Source organism: Streptopelia decaocto (genome assembly GCF_964273445.1).
Source record: "Streptopelia decaocto genome assembly, chromosome: 3".
Classification (NCBI taxonomy): Eukaryota; Metazoa; Chordata; class Aves; order Columbiformes; family Columbidae; genus Streptopelia; species Streptopelia decaocto.
Window position 1 is genome coordinate 119,073,433 of NC_138656.1, and position 13,320 is coordinate 119,086,752.

Genomic DNA, 13,320 nt, shown 5'->3' on the forward strand with positions numbered 1-13,320 from the left:
TAATATTTTCTTTGCTCACCATGCATGCGCTTTCTGGATTCTCCCCCATGTTCCACAGCAGGTTTGAGTGGGATGGGTGTGAAACTTCAATCTACTACATAGAAGGTGGATGGTGCCATTTACTCCCAGGAGGAACAGCCTGGGAAAGCTCCCAAAGCCTGAACACTGACTTAATGACTTCAGCAACTGAAATCCAAGAGAAGAGATTGAAAATGGAAGGAAAAAGAATGACCAGGAGTGAAAAGACGGGTCTTGCCCTTGCTACAGTCTGCATGGGGTATCAAGACGTGCACCGAGACACCTGGCTAACTAAATCAATTACTTTAACCGATACAGAATCTGTCTTAGATTCGGGGTGGTAATTCTGATCCAGTAGGTCCCACCGAGCAAAATAAAAACGCTGGCCTGTTTTGGAAATACTCTTCTCCTGCAATTTTTTCCGTCCGCATCCCTTCTCCGGAAGGGGAAGCTTGTTTGACTTGCTGGTAGATGTGAAGGGCGCTGGAACCTTCAGGCTCAGGCTCAGAATCAGAAGCTTTTCTGTTGTTTGCCCTTATGAAAAGCTATACAGATGTTAATTCAGAGGCAGGCAAGGATTACACCAAAATAGGTGAATGACCCACTACCTACCAAAACTGCACTGTTCGGGTAAATTTTAAGCAACTGAGGTTAGCATTTTATTTTTTGAGTACTACTAATAAAATCTGATAAGGATAATGACATTCCTAGAGTTACACAAAATGTTCATCTCATTATTTTGCAGAAGAGAGAGAAAGCAGAGAAGGACAACTAATTTTGCTCAAGATCACAGAGAAGAGCTGGAGACGTGGAAGACTGAGAGGGATGTGATCAATGGGATCAATATGTCAGGGTGGGTGTCAGAGGATGGACCAGACTCTGTTCAGTGGTGCCCAACGCCAGGGTGAGGGGCAACGGGCACAGACTGAAACACAGGAGGCTCCATGTGAACATGAGCAGAAACTTGTTTGCTGGGAGGTGCCAGAGCCTGGCCCAGGCTGCCCAGAGCGGGTGTGGAGTCTCCTGCTCTGAGACATTCAAACCCGCCTGGACCCACCTGTGTGATCTGCTCTGTGACCCTGCGTGAGCAGCTGGGTTGGACTGGGGGATCTCCAGAGGTCCCTTCAACCCCAGCCAGCCTGGGACTCTGTGATTCTGTAATTCCTGGCTCCGTGGCTCATACACCCACTCCTGCCCACCCCAACTGCTCGTGTGTCTGCAAACCCGCAGCTCCCAGCCAGATGGGTTCTTATGACATTTCACAAACCGAAAATATCATAAAAGAACAGCTTCCCTCCTGCTGCTTTGGCATTCCTAGTCATCAAGGAGCCTTAAAAACAATCTATTTCAAGATCTTCATTCAAGCTTGGGTTTAAAAATGAATAGATGTTGTAGGTATAACATGGGATTGAGCTCTCTGGATTTTATCATCAATCTTCATCCTAAATTTGCACCCAGCTATGCTGTTTGGACAAGCAGTGAGAGCCTGAAAGGAGAACTAATAACACCCAGCTCCGTGGAGGAGCAGAAAGACATTGTTACTGTGTGTGTAGAGCTCTAGAAACACACACAGGGAATAAAATCTCTGCAATCTGTTCACTTGTCCTGATGTCGAAGAGAGAAGGTACAGCACAAAATAATAACTACTGCTCCTTCCAGGTAAAATCTGAGCTGATCTGGTGACACCCTCAACCTCACATTCATTTTCATTAATTGGGACTCAAAAGCAAATGACTGAAACACTTCAAAATGTCACAGTCTGACTCCTGGATGTAACGATACCAGCTATAGCCGAGCCTCCTGACTCTTCACATGCATTTTATAATATAACTACATAACTCTCCATACACAGAGGTGCAGATACACATCTATTTGCCGCACTCAACAAACAATTTAAGAATTAAGGAAAAGCATTTTCATTTTAAGATAAGAACTTCGGGCTTATGATAATGCTGTAAAATAAAATCTGCTAGCACAAGCCACAAGAAAAAAAAGGAGAAAAGAAAAAGTGATTCACTGGGGAAGTTCCATGATGTGCGGGACAATGGGTCTTAAATCAAAGGCATACATTATCATGACTAAGCTGACAGATCTGCACTGCAATGCAGAAAGCCAAGCGATACTCCAACATCTGCACCGCGCGCCCATCGGCAGCGAGACAGAGTTTTTCCCCAAATAAAGGACGGGCTCCCCGAGCTCTTACCTGTTACCTGTGCAACGACTGCTTGGGAAATTCTCCGGTTGGCCAGGAAGGCTTTGATTTCCTCCTTGATCACGCTGCTGTCCCTCCTACCAAAACAAAACAAAAGAACACACAAAAAGACGGACAGACCAAAGTGCACTTTGAAGATGCAGAATGGCTTTATCTCCTTTATTTGGGGGACCAGGAGAGGGGAAGGCAGGCGTTAAAATCCTCCAAGTGCCTCAGCAGTGGACGCTTCTTTTAACAAGTGTCACGTTTGATCAAAGTACCCCAGCAGCAGAATGGATGACTCATGTCCTATATAATTCATATTAGGTGCAGTGCTGCCATATGGAATGTACAAAGTTTCATTACACGGGGATGAATAAATCTCTCGTACCGGCATAAAAAACCTCGGTCATAAAAATGAGGCACAAAAATAAAGAAGAACGGGTAGCAGGGTCTGCATGGTTAGCGATACAAATGAATGTACACACATAAACCTCTGAGCGCTCAAGGAAAAGACCCAAAGGAGAAAGGATTTTGCAGCCCCTGTCCCCTACCTGCTGAGTCCACAGCTTGCACGGAATGAACAAGTGCCACTTATTTGGAGCCTTTGTATGATTTCACAAGGTGTGCAAAGATGGTTCAGAAGGGACTAAAACTGCTAAAAAGTAAATGATGTGGAGGTTGCACAGGGACTGTGTGATGTGCAGCAAATTTTAGTTGCTGTAACTACATACTTGTCCCTGCTCTTCCTCTCTCCCTTCCAGAGAAGGGCAGACAATTAAAATCAGTCTTTATTAGGCTTTATTATTTGGTAATTTCCCCTCCCCTTCTCTCCTCCTGCCTCAGCAGCACTCAAGGCAGATCCAGCCTCGCAAATGTAAATGTAAAATAAATGCTACATTGTGGGTTCGTTTCTATTTTTCTACGTAACGCTCATCCTCCATACGTCTGCGAATCAAAGTGGTTTCAGTTTAAATAAGCGCTAAAAGCGTTACCTGAGACTTATTGCACAGGAACCCAAAACTCCAAGGAACGATTAAACTTCAGCAATGGGAACTCGTGTGCTCTGCTATACTCACCATCTCCCCGCATTATTCCATTATCCTGCAGCTGGCAGTAAATGAGCTTTATCAGCTTTTCCTGCTCATCTCTAATCCTCTCCCCCAAAAGTCACACCTTTACCCTACATCTCCAATCTACTTCAAACATATTTTCACCCCGAAGCTTATGGACTCCAGTTCTCTCATAGGTATTCCATAAATGTTGCAATTTGGGGGAAAAAAGATACATTCCAACATTATGACCAAAGTTGTTTTGAGACATTTGGCCTTTCTCCCTATTTTTCTTATCAAGCCCACTGACTCTGACTTTCATCCTCAGTGGCGTAATCCCCTCCTTTCATCTTTGCCGTAATGCTGAAAATGAAGCCGCTAAAAGTAAAGGAAGGTCAGGCTGGAAAATAAAAACCAACCCAAGTGGCTCTCACTGAAGATTCGTGCTGCTCCGTTATTATTTGTATTTTCCTACGCCAATCTGCACACTGTGCACATCCCAGAAACTCTGAGCAGATCCCACAGGAAAACATGAACCGAGTAGATTCCCTACTCCCCCTGTATATGGAATGAAATACAACTGGTAGGAAGTGGAGGAGGAGTCATTGACACCCAGAAATCCTCTGAATAAGAGTAGGGCAGAAATTTAGTGCGCTAACATCAATTTATTGCATAGCGCAAGGAAACATGTTTCAACAGTAGCGCAGGCTGTGGGACGGCCATGCGAGGCCAGGGCTGTCTACACAAGATTGAGAGGCAGGTGAGATGGTGACCATTCGGGAACTGGCAGGTTCCCACCATCTCGGTGACACCTATAGCTACTCCAGAAGTCCTCCAAGACACAGATTTCTTCTGCAGGACTTCTCACTCTGACTTTCCAAACATTTGACAAAGACTTCTACTAACCTCATCAGTTCCTCCACTTTGTCGTCAATGTCCAAATCCTCTTCAGAAGCTTCAAAACTGTACGACCTTTGAGCCAAGCTGTTGGCAAGCGGGTAGCGGGTGGGTGACATCTTCCCGTTGAACGCGGACAACCGCTCGTTACTCTCCCTCCCATTCTGATTAGTAGTGCAAGGCTGTGGGGAGGTGTCGTAACTGTTGCTCGGCGATGGGGACATCCCAGAATGCTGGGTCTGTGTTGACGCTGTGGCTGTAGAAGATGAGGCTGGGACGTTGTTGGTGCTGTTGCTGTAGGAACCACCTCCGTAGCTGGACCTTCTTCCAAATTTGTCACTATGCTCTTGATCAAGACGATCCAAGGTTTCCAGCGCGTGGAGGATCTCATGTCTGGTCATTCCTGTCCGTCTCAGGCGCTGAAGCAGGTCTATCTGCTCGATGGTAAATCTTGGTTCGTCTGTGTAGTGAGACATGGTTTCCAGCAGGCTAAAAAACAAGGTAAAACGTAAAAGCAAATCGTTGAGTTCAAGAGTTCTCTGTGGAAAGTACCTCACAGGTGGGTAAGATCAATTCTGGTCCAACACTTGAAGTCGCACATGACAGGTGTCAGCCCAAAGTCCACGTCCGAACAACCTCCCGTGAGTGCCAGTCTACATATGTGCCAAAAAGCTTATTTTCTTTGAAATGCTCAAACAGCATTTCTCTCTCCTACCAGCATTCCCTACACCTTCTACAACAAACCTGCAGTTACTCCCTTTTTGCTTTGGATAAACTGCTGCCACCAACAGACAGTGGTTGCTCAGTAATTAAGGCTGCAACTTGATTTTAGACAAGATTTTGCCCATCGCTAAGACAGAAATCCCAGACACCAAACCTGTTAGATCAAGGCCAGACACTGAGCTTTTCTAGCAAAGTTTTAAGCAGTTATGACACGAGATGTATGAATTGCAACTCTTTGGAATCTGAAGCATGAAGAGTTCAAGCTGCCCGAACTTTTAGTTGCTACCTGGAAAAAAACAGAAGATAAAAACACCCGGAGCGGAAACTCTAGTGGCCTGTAGGACCCAAGTTGATATGACTGAAGTCCCATTTCTGAAGTTCCATTTCTGAAGTCAGTAACTTTTGAACCTAAATGTTGTCACAGATCGCCTGCCCTAACAAGGAACGTGCAGCACATCCAATTACTACTGAGCTTTCATTTAAAGAAATAAGTCTACAGCCTTTTCCCCTCCAAAGCTGGGCTTCTCGACTAACTCATCATGGGGGCTCATCAAAAGCATTTTTAACTCCTAAACTTTCCAGGGTACCAGAACAATGAACATCCTCTGTATTCGCTGCAAAGTCCAGAGATGGAACTGGAAAAAGAAACAGAAAAAAAAATCACAACACGCTCCCTTAATCTCTTTTCTTTCCTAAGTCTCCTCACTACAGATGCAAATGGCATAAAAATGACAAGATCACCTCCTTCAGAAGTCAAGATCTTGAGAAGAAGGGATGGCAGATGGAGGGCAGGCAGAACTTGGCAAAGAGATAAAGGCGTTTTCCATCCTTCTTGCGAATCCTCTTATGAGTCAAGGTTTTATTACAATTTCTGCAGGAGAGCAGGGTGAAGAGATCACTCAAACTCCAGGAGACATGACAGAGCTCATATACAACGCCTACAAGCGAGAAGAGACAAAGAGCAGCCTCGGGAAAGCCAAGTAAGAATTTCAAGGACTTTATGAGCATCCAAAGAGGGACGGTGGCTGCCGGGATTGCGCCAGCCCTTCCAGGGACAGGGCTGCTTATTGCTCTCCGCAAATGTTGAAGATCATTCCTCATTTCCATTTCTGCCCCGGCACAGCAAAGTCCCTACAGGCGCCACAGAGTGACACAGCTTCTTGAATTGTTGTATTTTAAGCCTTTATTTTTCAGCTACACAGTAAAGTAAATCAAGGCTGTAGGTTTTGGGAGTGTAGCAAAGGAATTTCTTCAGCTGAGTGACACGTCCCAACACGGACCTCACTAGGCAATGGGAACAGGTCTATCCTTGAATCACAGAATCATTTTAGTTGGAAGAGACCCTCAAGATCATCAAGTCCAACCACAACCTAACTCTAGCACTAAACCATGTCCCTAAGAACCTTGTATATCTGCCTTTTAAACCCCTTCAGGGATGGTGACTCCACCACTGCCCTGGGCAGCCTGTTCCAATCCTTCCCAACCCTTTCCATGAAGAATTTGTTGCTAATATCCAATATGAACCTTCCCTGGTGCAACTTGAGGCCATTTCTGCCTGTCCTATCACTTGTCACTTGGGAGAAGAGAGGTAGGGCCACATCAACATTGGTAAATTAAACAGTGCACAAGAGGAGGCACCGTAGCATCTACACACAGTCTGAAGCATCATTAAACAGCGCTAACAGTTCTGGTCACCCAGTGCACTCCTGACCGATTCCAAGGCTTTTTCCAAGATTTTACAGGGAGCAGAAACCACAACCGCTCTGTTTGGATGCAGCCCCTCAGCCTCGAGGCTAAAGCTGTCAGTAGGGGATGTGGCCAGGGGGCCCTGGGGCTGAAGAACAGCACCGAGAATGGGTTTGCTGGTGGAGCTGTAGCCATACAGAGGTGATGCCACAAGGCCAGGATGCATAAACTCACAGAAACGGCATTTGCAGCCTGGAAAATACAGGAATGAGGTGAAGCTCCTGTCTGTGGCGTTATCAGGCAAATATGTGGGAGAAGCAAGCAGGAGGACAATGCAAGGGGATGATTCCCATCCAAGAAAATGACTATATGAGAAGACAGACGGACTACAGCCATATAAGTGCTTCAGTCCAACAGGAATGTGCTGTCCTTGGGACAATTGATTACCGAAAACGTACCAGGCATTTTAAATTTTAAAAGACAAGCACCTAGATTATTCTACTAAAAGGAGGGCACAGCAGCCAAGGCAGCAGTAGACAAGCAACTGACTGGAATGGTAACGACTCAGATTTGGAAGTCGCATCTCAGACGGAGACGTTCCGAGCTTGTCAAGGAGCATTTGGAAAGGAGACGCCGTGTTCTAGGTTTGGCCTCTGCGGTGGAGCTGGCAGATCCTTTTCTCCGACCTTTGTGAGAAGAAAGTGTCACACTGACTTACTGACTCACATCACAGGCTCCCGCACAGCCTGAACCCCCCCCAATCAGCGCTGGTTTTCAAACAGAAAATCTCTTCTTAAACATCTGGTCTTGAGATGCTTTTCACCAGATAAGCCAGCTTGCCCTTTCTTGGAGATAAACCCTCTTTTGTCACTTCTTACCTGTATTTCTAATGTCACCATTTCCTGGGTTATTTTTCTGTTGACACCAAGTATGTTGTCAAACTGGAGAAATCTAACAAACCAGAACCTCCAACCAGACCTACCTCTACTCTAAATTCTTACTTGACTCTTTGATGCTTAATACCAAAACATACTTTAGGTTATCTAGTTTAATCTCCAGTTTGTCACAGACCTAGAAACCCCAAAGTTTTGCCTTTCTAGCCCTGTGAACCAAAGAACTCACATCTGACAAAAACAAGAGATTCCAGATGGCTTCAAAAACATCGAGCAACACAGAACTTACCATTCCCCACAGTTTGTTGCCACAGCCAGTCATTCTCTTTTAAAATTTGGGTGTTATTCCTAATTTGTCTAATAAGTCAGGGCTCAGCTTCTAGATCTGGGTTCTAAGGCCAAATTAATATCCTTTAGTGAATTGCACGGAATCCTTTAGTGAATCCTAAGTATCCTTTAGTGAATTACGAGTGAGTTATGCATAATGAACTGCAGTGTTCGTAGATGCAAGAGAAAGGGTTGACCTTTTGTTGTACGTGGCTGTATGAGGGAAAGGGACCTGGCCTTTAGAATTGCAGAATCCCAGGCTGGTTGGGGTTGAAGGGACCTCTGGAGATCCCCCAGTCCAACCCAGCTGCTCACGCAGGGTCACCAGAGCAGATCACACAGGTGGGTCCAGGCGGGTTTGAATGTCTCAGAGCAGGAGACTCCACACCCGCTCTGGGCAGCCTGGGCCAGGCTCTGCCACCTCCCAGCAAACAAGTTTCTGCTCATGTTCACATGGAGCCTCCTGTGTTTCAGTCTGTGCCCGTTGCCCCTCACCCTGGCGTTGGGCACCACTGAACAGAGTCTGGTCCATCCTCTGACACCCACCCTGACATATTGATCCCATTGATCACATCCCTCTCAGCTTCTCTTCTCCAGCTCAACAGCCCCAGCTCTCTCAGTCTCCTCATCACAAAGATGCTCCAGACCCCTCAGCATCTTTGTGTCCCTCCCTGGACTCTCTCCAGTAATTCCTTGTCCTTCTTCACCTGGGGAGCCCAGCACTGGACCCACAACTGCAGATGGGGCCTCCCCAGGGCAGAGCAGAGGGGGAGGAACAACCTCCCTCCACCTGCTGCTCACACTCTTCCTCATGCACCCCAGGTCCCATTGGCCTCTTGGCCACAGGGCACATTGGTGACTCACGGTCACCCTGTTGTCCCCCACAACTCCCAGGTCCTTCTCTGCAGAGCTGCTTTCCAGCAGCTCAGCCCCAACCTGTGCTGGTGCCTGGGGTTGTTCCTCCCCAGCTGCAGGACCCTGCACTTGCCCTTGTTAAACTTCATCAGGTTCTTCTCTGCCCATCCAGCCTGGCTGGGCCCCTGATGGCCGCTCAGCCTCTGCTGGGTCAGCCCATCCTCCCAGTTTGGGATCATCAGCAAACTCGCTCAGGGTGCACCCCATCTCCTCATCCCTCCTCATCCAGGTCACTGACGAGCAGGTTGAACAGGACTGGAGCCAGTACTGACCCCTGGGGATCCCCACTAACCACAGGCCCCCAACACTGCTCACAACCCTCTGAGCTCTGTCACCCAACCAGCTCTGGATCCATCTCGTCGTCCATCCATCCAGCCTGCGCTTCCTGAGCTTTCACCTACTTTGACACAGCGGGACGTGCTGTGCATGTGCAGCGATTGCAGTCGCAGAGGGATGTGGGGGCTGCTGGACAAGGCCGCCCTCTGCCGTAAAAATCAGATATTCAACGCCTTCCCACGTGTGTTCTACAGAGTCCCATTTACCTGTGGACTGCTTCTAAAAGGCCTGGAGAAAGCATTCTAAGAGGAGAAAAGCTGTCAAAGCCATTATACAATGTTGAACACAATCACTGGAAAAATGTTGGCGATTTGAAAAACAAAACAACAACCAAAACCTAAAACTAAAATCAATGATATGTCTTGTCCATAAAAGTATTATTCTATCCCTTCAACCCTTTTAGACAACTTCTTATCCTTTTAAGTGTTGAAAAATTATCCAGAACACCAAAATCTGATACAGTATCTTATTTCTAGTGTCACTAATGTCACATATGGATGTAAAATCTGCTTTGCCTATAGGTACATACACAGCATATACCGCAGCTGACACACTGCTTATGGGTCTTTGTTGAAAATCCTATTGAGATTTTCCAATGCTTTTCTACACAACCATGAGATCCAGAAGCAACGCTTCTGAGGGAGTTTTGTGTATTGAAAACAACTGCAGGAACTGGGAATTTTCCATTAAAAACCCAAACCAAATATTGCAAAACTTGGCATTATTGAACATGTTCCAACATTGTCAACTATCTACTGCTTTTTAATGAATAACTACAGCAACACCATTTAGAACTCTTCCTCTAGCAGGGCTTCACTTATTTTCCCTTTTTTAAAATATTTTAATGAGTTACCCTGTTTAAGGATCAATTTACAAGAAGTTAAGTAAATCAGCCATTTTGGAAGCCTGATAATTTCATTCACCTCATTAATTAATGGATATTCTCTACTACTTCATGTCCCCCACACTGCTGTGAGAGCCTCTTATCCTCCCAAATGCCCCTGGCTGGCTATAACTTAATTTGCTTCCCCCCTCTTTTTCCCTGTGAAATACAATCACTGCAAGAGTAACAAGGAGCAAAATAAAATAGGGACCAGCAAAATTATTGGGGGCGTGCAGGAGAAAATCGATAGCAAGTACTTTTCCAGAGAACGAAGCCTGTGACCAACTGCTTTGCTGTGGTCAAACTTGGGCAAACTTTGCTGCCGGTGGAGCAAAATATGCTCAGGACTAGCAGATCTGAGCTTAAAATCACAGGCTGTTATCTTCTAACTCACCAGTTAGGATGGGCTGTCAGATTTCCTTGGGGTGATATTCAAAATAAAGCGCCAATGAAGGGAATTACCATGTGTTTTTCTCCCCCAGATCTTGCAAGCGAGACCTCTGCAAAGTCCTAATTGAACTCAAAGCTAAAATGAATCAATTTGTTAACAACTGAATCTGGCCCTTAAAATGAATCAAGTTTATTTGGACCGTGACAGAATAAAAGGGTTGCTTAAAATATCAAGCTTATTTCCATGTCTCGCATTAAGTTGGCAGTCACAGCCCAACATGGCCCAGTTTCACTTGCTGCCTCTTGGTTTTTATAAAGCATTGAAACTTCGGGCTTATCTTTCCTGGTTCATCCAAAAGGAACCTGAATATCAGGTTGAAAGGGGAACTATAAGGAGCTAAATAAAACAAAAAGAACTGTTTTCACTCCCAAGTCCACAGATATAAAATATCCAGCAGGTCTCAACAGACCAGATGTAGCATCACTCTTTTCCAGTTCTCTTTCTGGAGTGAAGGCTCGTTAAGGGCATAATTGCTCTCAATATCATTTTTTTTTTCTTCTTACACCACCAAGACTTATTTAGCCTCTTTTTTTTTTGGTATGAATTTCACCCTTATTTTGAAAATACCTGAATGTGGGTATGTGGCTGGATACAGAGCTGTTCTCTTCCCTTATCTTCCTGCATCTCACAGAGAACATCAGGAAAAACGCAACAAGGTTTTCTCACCTATTATCATAGCCCAAGTCCACACAGATGCAAGAATCATTTACATGCCACCAACATTCTAGGTGATGGAACAGACTGGAATAATCCCATACAGTCACCAGCTAAGTCCATGTCCAATTGAACTTGCAGAAGTTCAAAGCAATTCAATTACCCATTTGGGAATAAGGCCAGACACCAGCCCTAACACCTCTAACACTTGAGAAAATGGCTCTGGACTCTTTCATGATCACAAGAAATCATTTTTTCACTCTTCTACTCACAGTATATGAGTATGAAGTAATCTAGCATCACTGAAGAGATCCTCTTCTGCAGAGGTGCTTCTCCAAATTTCCATTAAAACTCACTGCTTTATCTAATCAGCTCTGCAAAGCTCAAGACTTTACAAAAGCAGTTGCACTTCTTGATATAAGACGCTTATTTGATATAATCACAGAATGTCAAGGATGGGAAGGGACCTGGAAAGCTCATCCAGTGCAATCCCCCCATGGAGCAGGAACACCCAGATGAGGTTACACAGGAAGGTGTCCAGGCGGGTTGGAATGTCTGCACAGAAGGAGACTCCACAACCCCCCTGGGCAGCCTGGGCCAGGCTCTGCCACCCTCACCCCCAACAAGTTGCTTCTCTTATTTAAGAGGAACCTCCTGTGTTCCAGTTTGAGCCCATTGCCCCTTGTCCTACCATTGGTTGTCACCAGAAGAGCCTGGCTCCATCCTCCTGACACTCCCCCTTTCCATATTGATCCCCAGGAATGAGTCCCCCCTCAGTCTCCTGTTCCCCAGCTCCAGAGCCCCAGCTCCCTCAGCCTTTCCTCCCACGGGAGATGCTCCACTCCCTTCAGCATCTTGGTGGCTGCGCTGGACTCCCTCCAGCAGTTCCCTGTCCTGCTGGAACTGAGGGGCCACAACTGGACACAAGATTCCAGGTGTGGTCTCCCCAGGGCAGAGCAGAGGGGCAGGAGAACCTCTCTGACCTACTGACCACCCCCTTCTAACCCACCCCAGGTACCATTGGCTTCCTGGCCACAAGGGCCCAGTGCTGGCTCATGGTCACCCTGCTGTCCCCAGGACCCCCAGGTCCCTTTCCCCTACACTGCTCTCTAATAGGTCACTCCCCAACTTACACTGGAACCTGGGGTTGTTCCTGCCCAGATTCAAGACTCTACACTTGCCCTTGTTCTACTTCATTAAATTTTTCCCTGCCCAGCTCTCCAGCCTGTCCAGGTCTCTGATGGCAGCACAGCTTCCAGTGTCACCACTCCTCCCAGCTTGGTGTCACCAGCAAACTTGCTGACACTCACTCTATTCCCTCATCCAAGTCATTGATGAATATATTGAATAGTACCGGCCCCAGCACTGACCCGTGAACACTCCACTAGATCCAGGCCTCAACTGGACTCTGCCCCATTGACCACGACTCTCTGGCTTCTTCCCTTCAGCCAGTTCACAGTCCACCTCACCACCCGATCATCCAGACCACACTCGCTCAGTTTAGCTGTGAGGATGCTGTGGGAGACTGGCTCAAATGCCTCACTCAAGTCAATGCAGACCACATCCACCGCTCTGCCATGATCCATCCACATTGTTATGTCCTCATAAAAGTCAATGAGGTTGGTCAAGCACGACTTCCCCTTGGTGAAACCATGCTGACTGCCCCTAATGACCCTCTTGTCCCTGATATGCCTTGAGATGGCACCAAGAATAAGTCATTCCATCACTTTCCCAGGGATAGCGGTGAGGCTGATCCGTCCATAGTTAGCCAGGTCCTCCTTCTTGCCCTTTTTGAAGACTGGAGTGACATTTGCTTTCCTCCAGTCCTCAGGCACCTCTCCCGTTTCCCAAGACTTGGCAAGGATGATGGAGAGTGGTCCAGCAGTGACCTCAGCCAGCTCCCTCAGCACCTGCGGGTGCATCCCATCCGGACCCATGGAAGGTTTGGCAGGGAGCTCAGTCCCTGGTGGCAGCAAGATCTTCTATTCCTCACCAGGGGTCAGATGGGAGCCGGGGAAATGGGCAATTCTTGTTTTTTCCATCCCTCAGCTGCTCAACCACCGCTCTCGGCAGAGCTGGGGGGCTGGACCAGAGGAGCAGGTGGGCAGGAAAGCTCCCCCCAAAAAGGGAATCGAGGGGAGAGGATAGAGCTATTCCTTTGTGCTTAAACTGTGTTAAGCTGGACTGCAGCCTGAGCCTTGGGAAAGATGGTCTGCATAATATGGATGCGGGCTGGAGCCAAAAGTGTTCAGAACAGGATCTTAAGCCTGGTAATTGGTTTAAGAATGATTCTG

General features: G+C 46.7%; 1 protein-coding gene across 16 annotated transcripts in view; it reads right to left on the reverse strand.

Moving 5' to 3' along the window:
• Nucleotides 1–13,320, reverse strand: part of HMBOX1 (homeobox containing 1) — a 136,957-nt gene that overhangs the window by 63,241 nt on the left and 60,396 nt on the right. For 15 of the 16 annotated variants that reach the window (XR_014183524.1, XM_082047562.1, XM_082047553.1 and 12 more), the window contains 2 exons: nucleotides 4,168–4,647; nucleotides 2,222–2,307 (listed from right to left, as the gene is read on the reverse strand). Coding sequence is in view for 15 of the 16 variants with exons in the window: in XM_082047553.1 (XP_081903679.1) it covers nucleotides 2,222–2,307; nucleotides 4,168–4,647 (566 nt within the window). In the remaining variant the exon portion in view is untranslated. Of the gene's footprint in view, nucleotides 1–2,221; nucleotides 2,308–4,167; nucleotides 4,648–5,035; nucleotides 5,168–13,320 lie in introns of those variants that run through there. The other variant, XM_082047550.1, reaches the window with a different exon arrangement.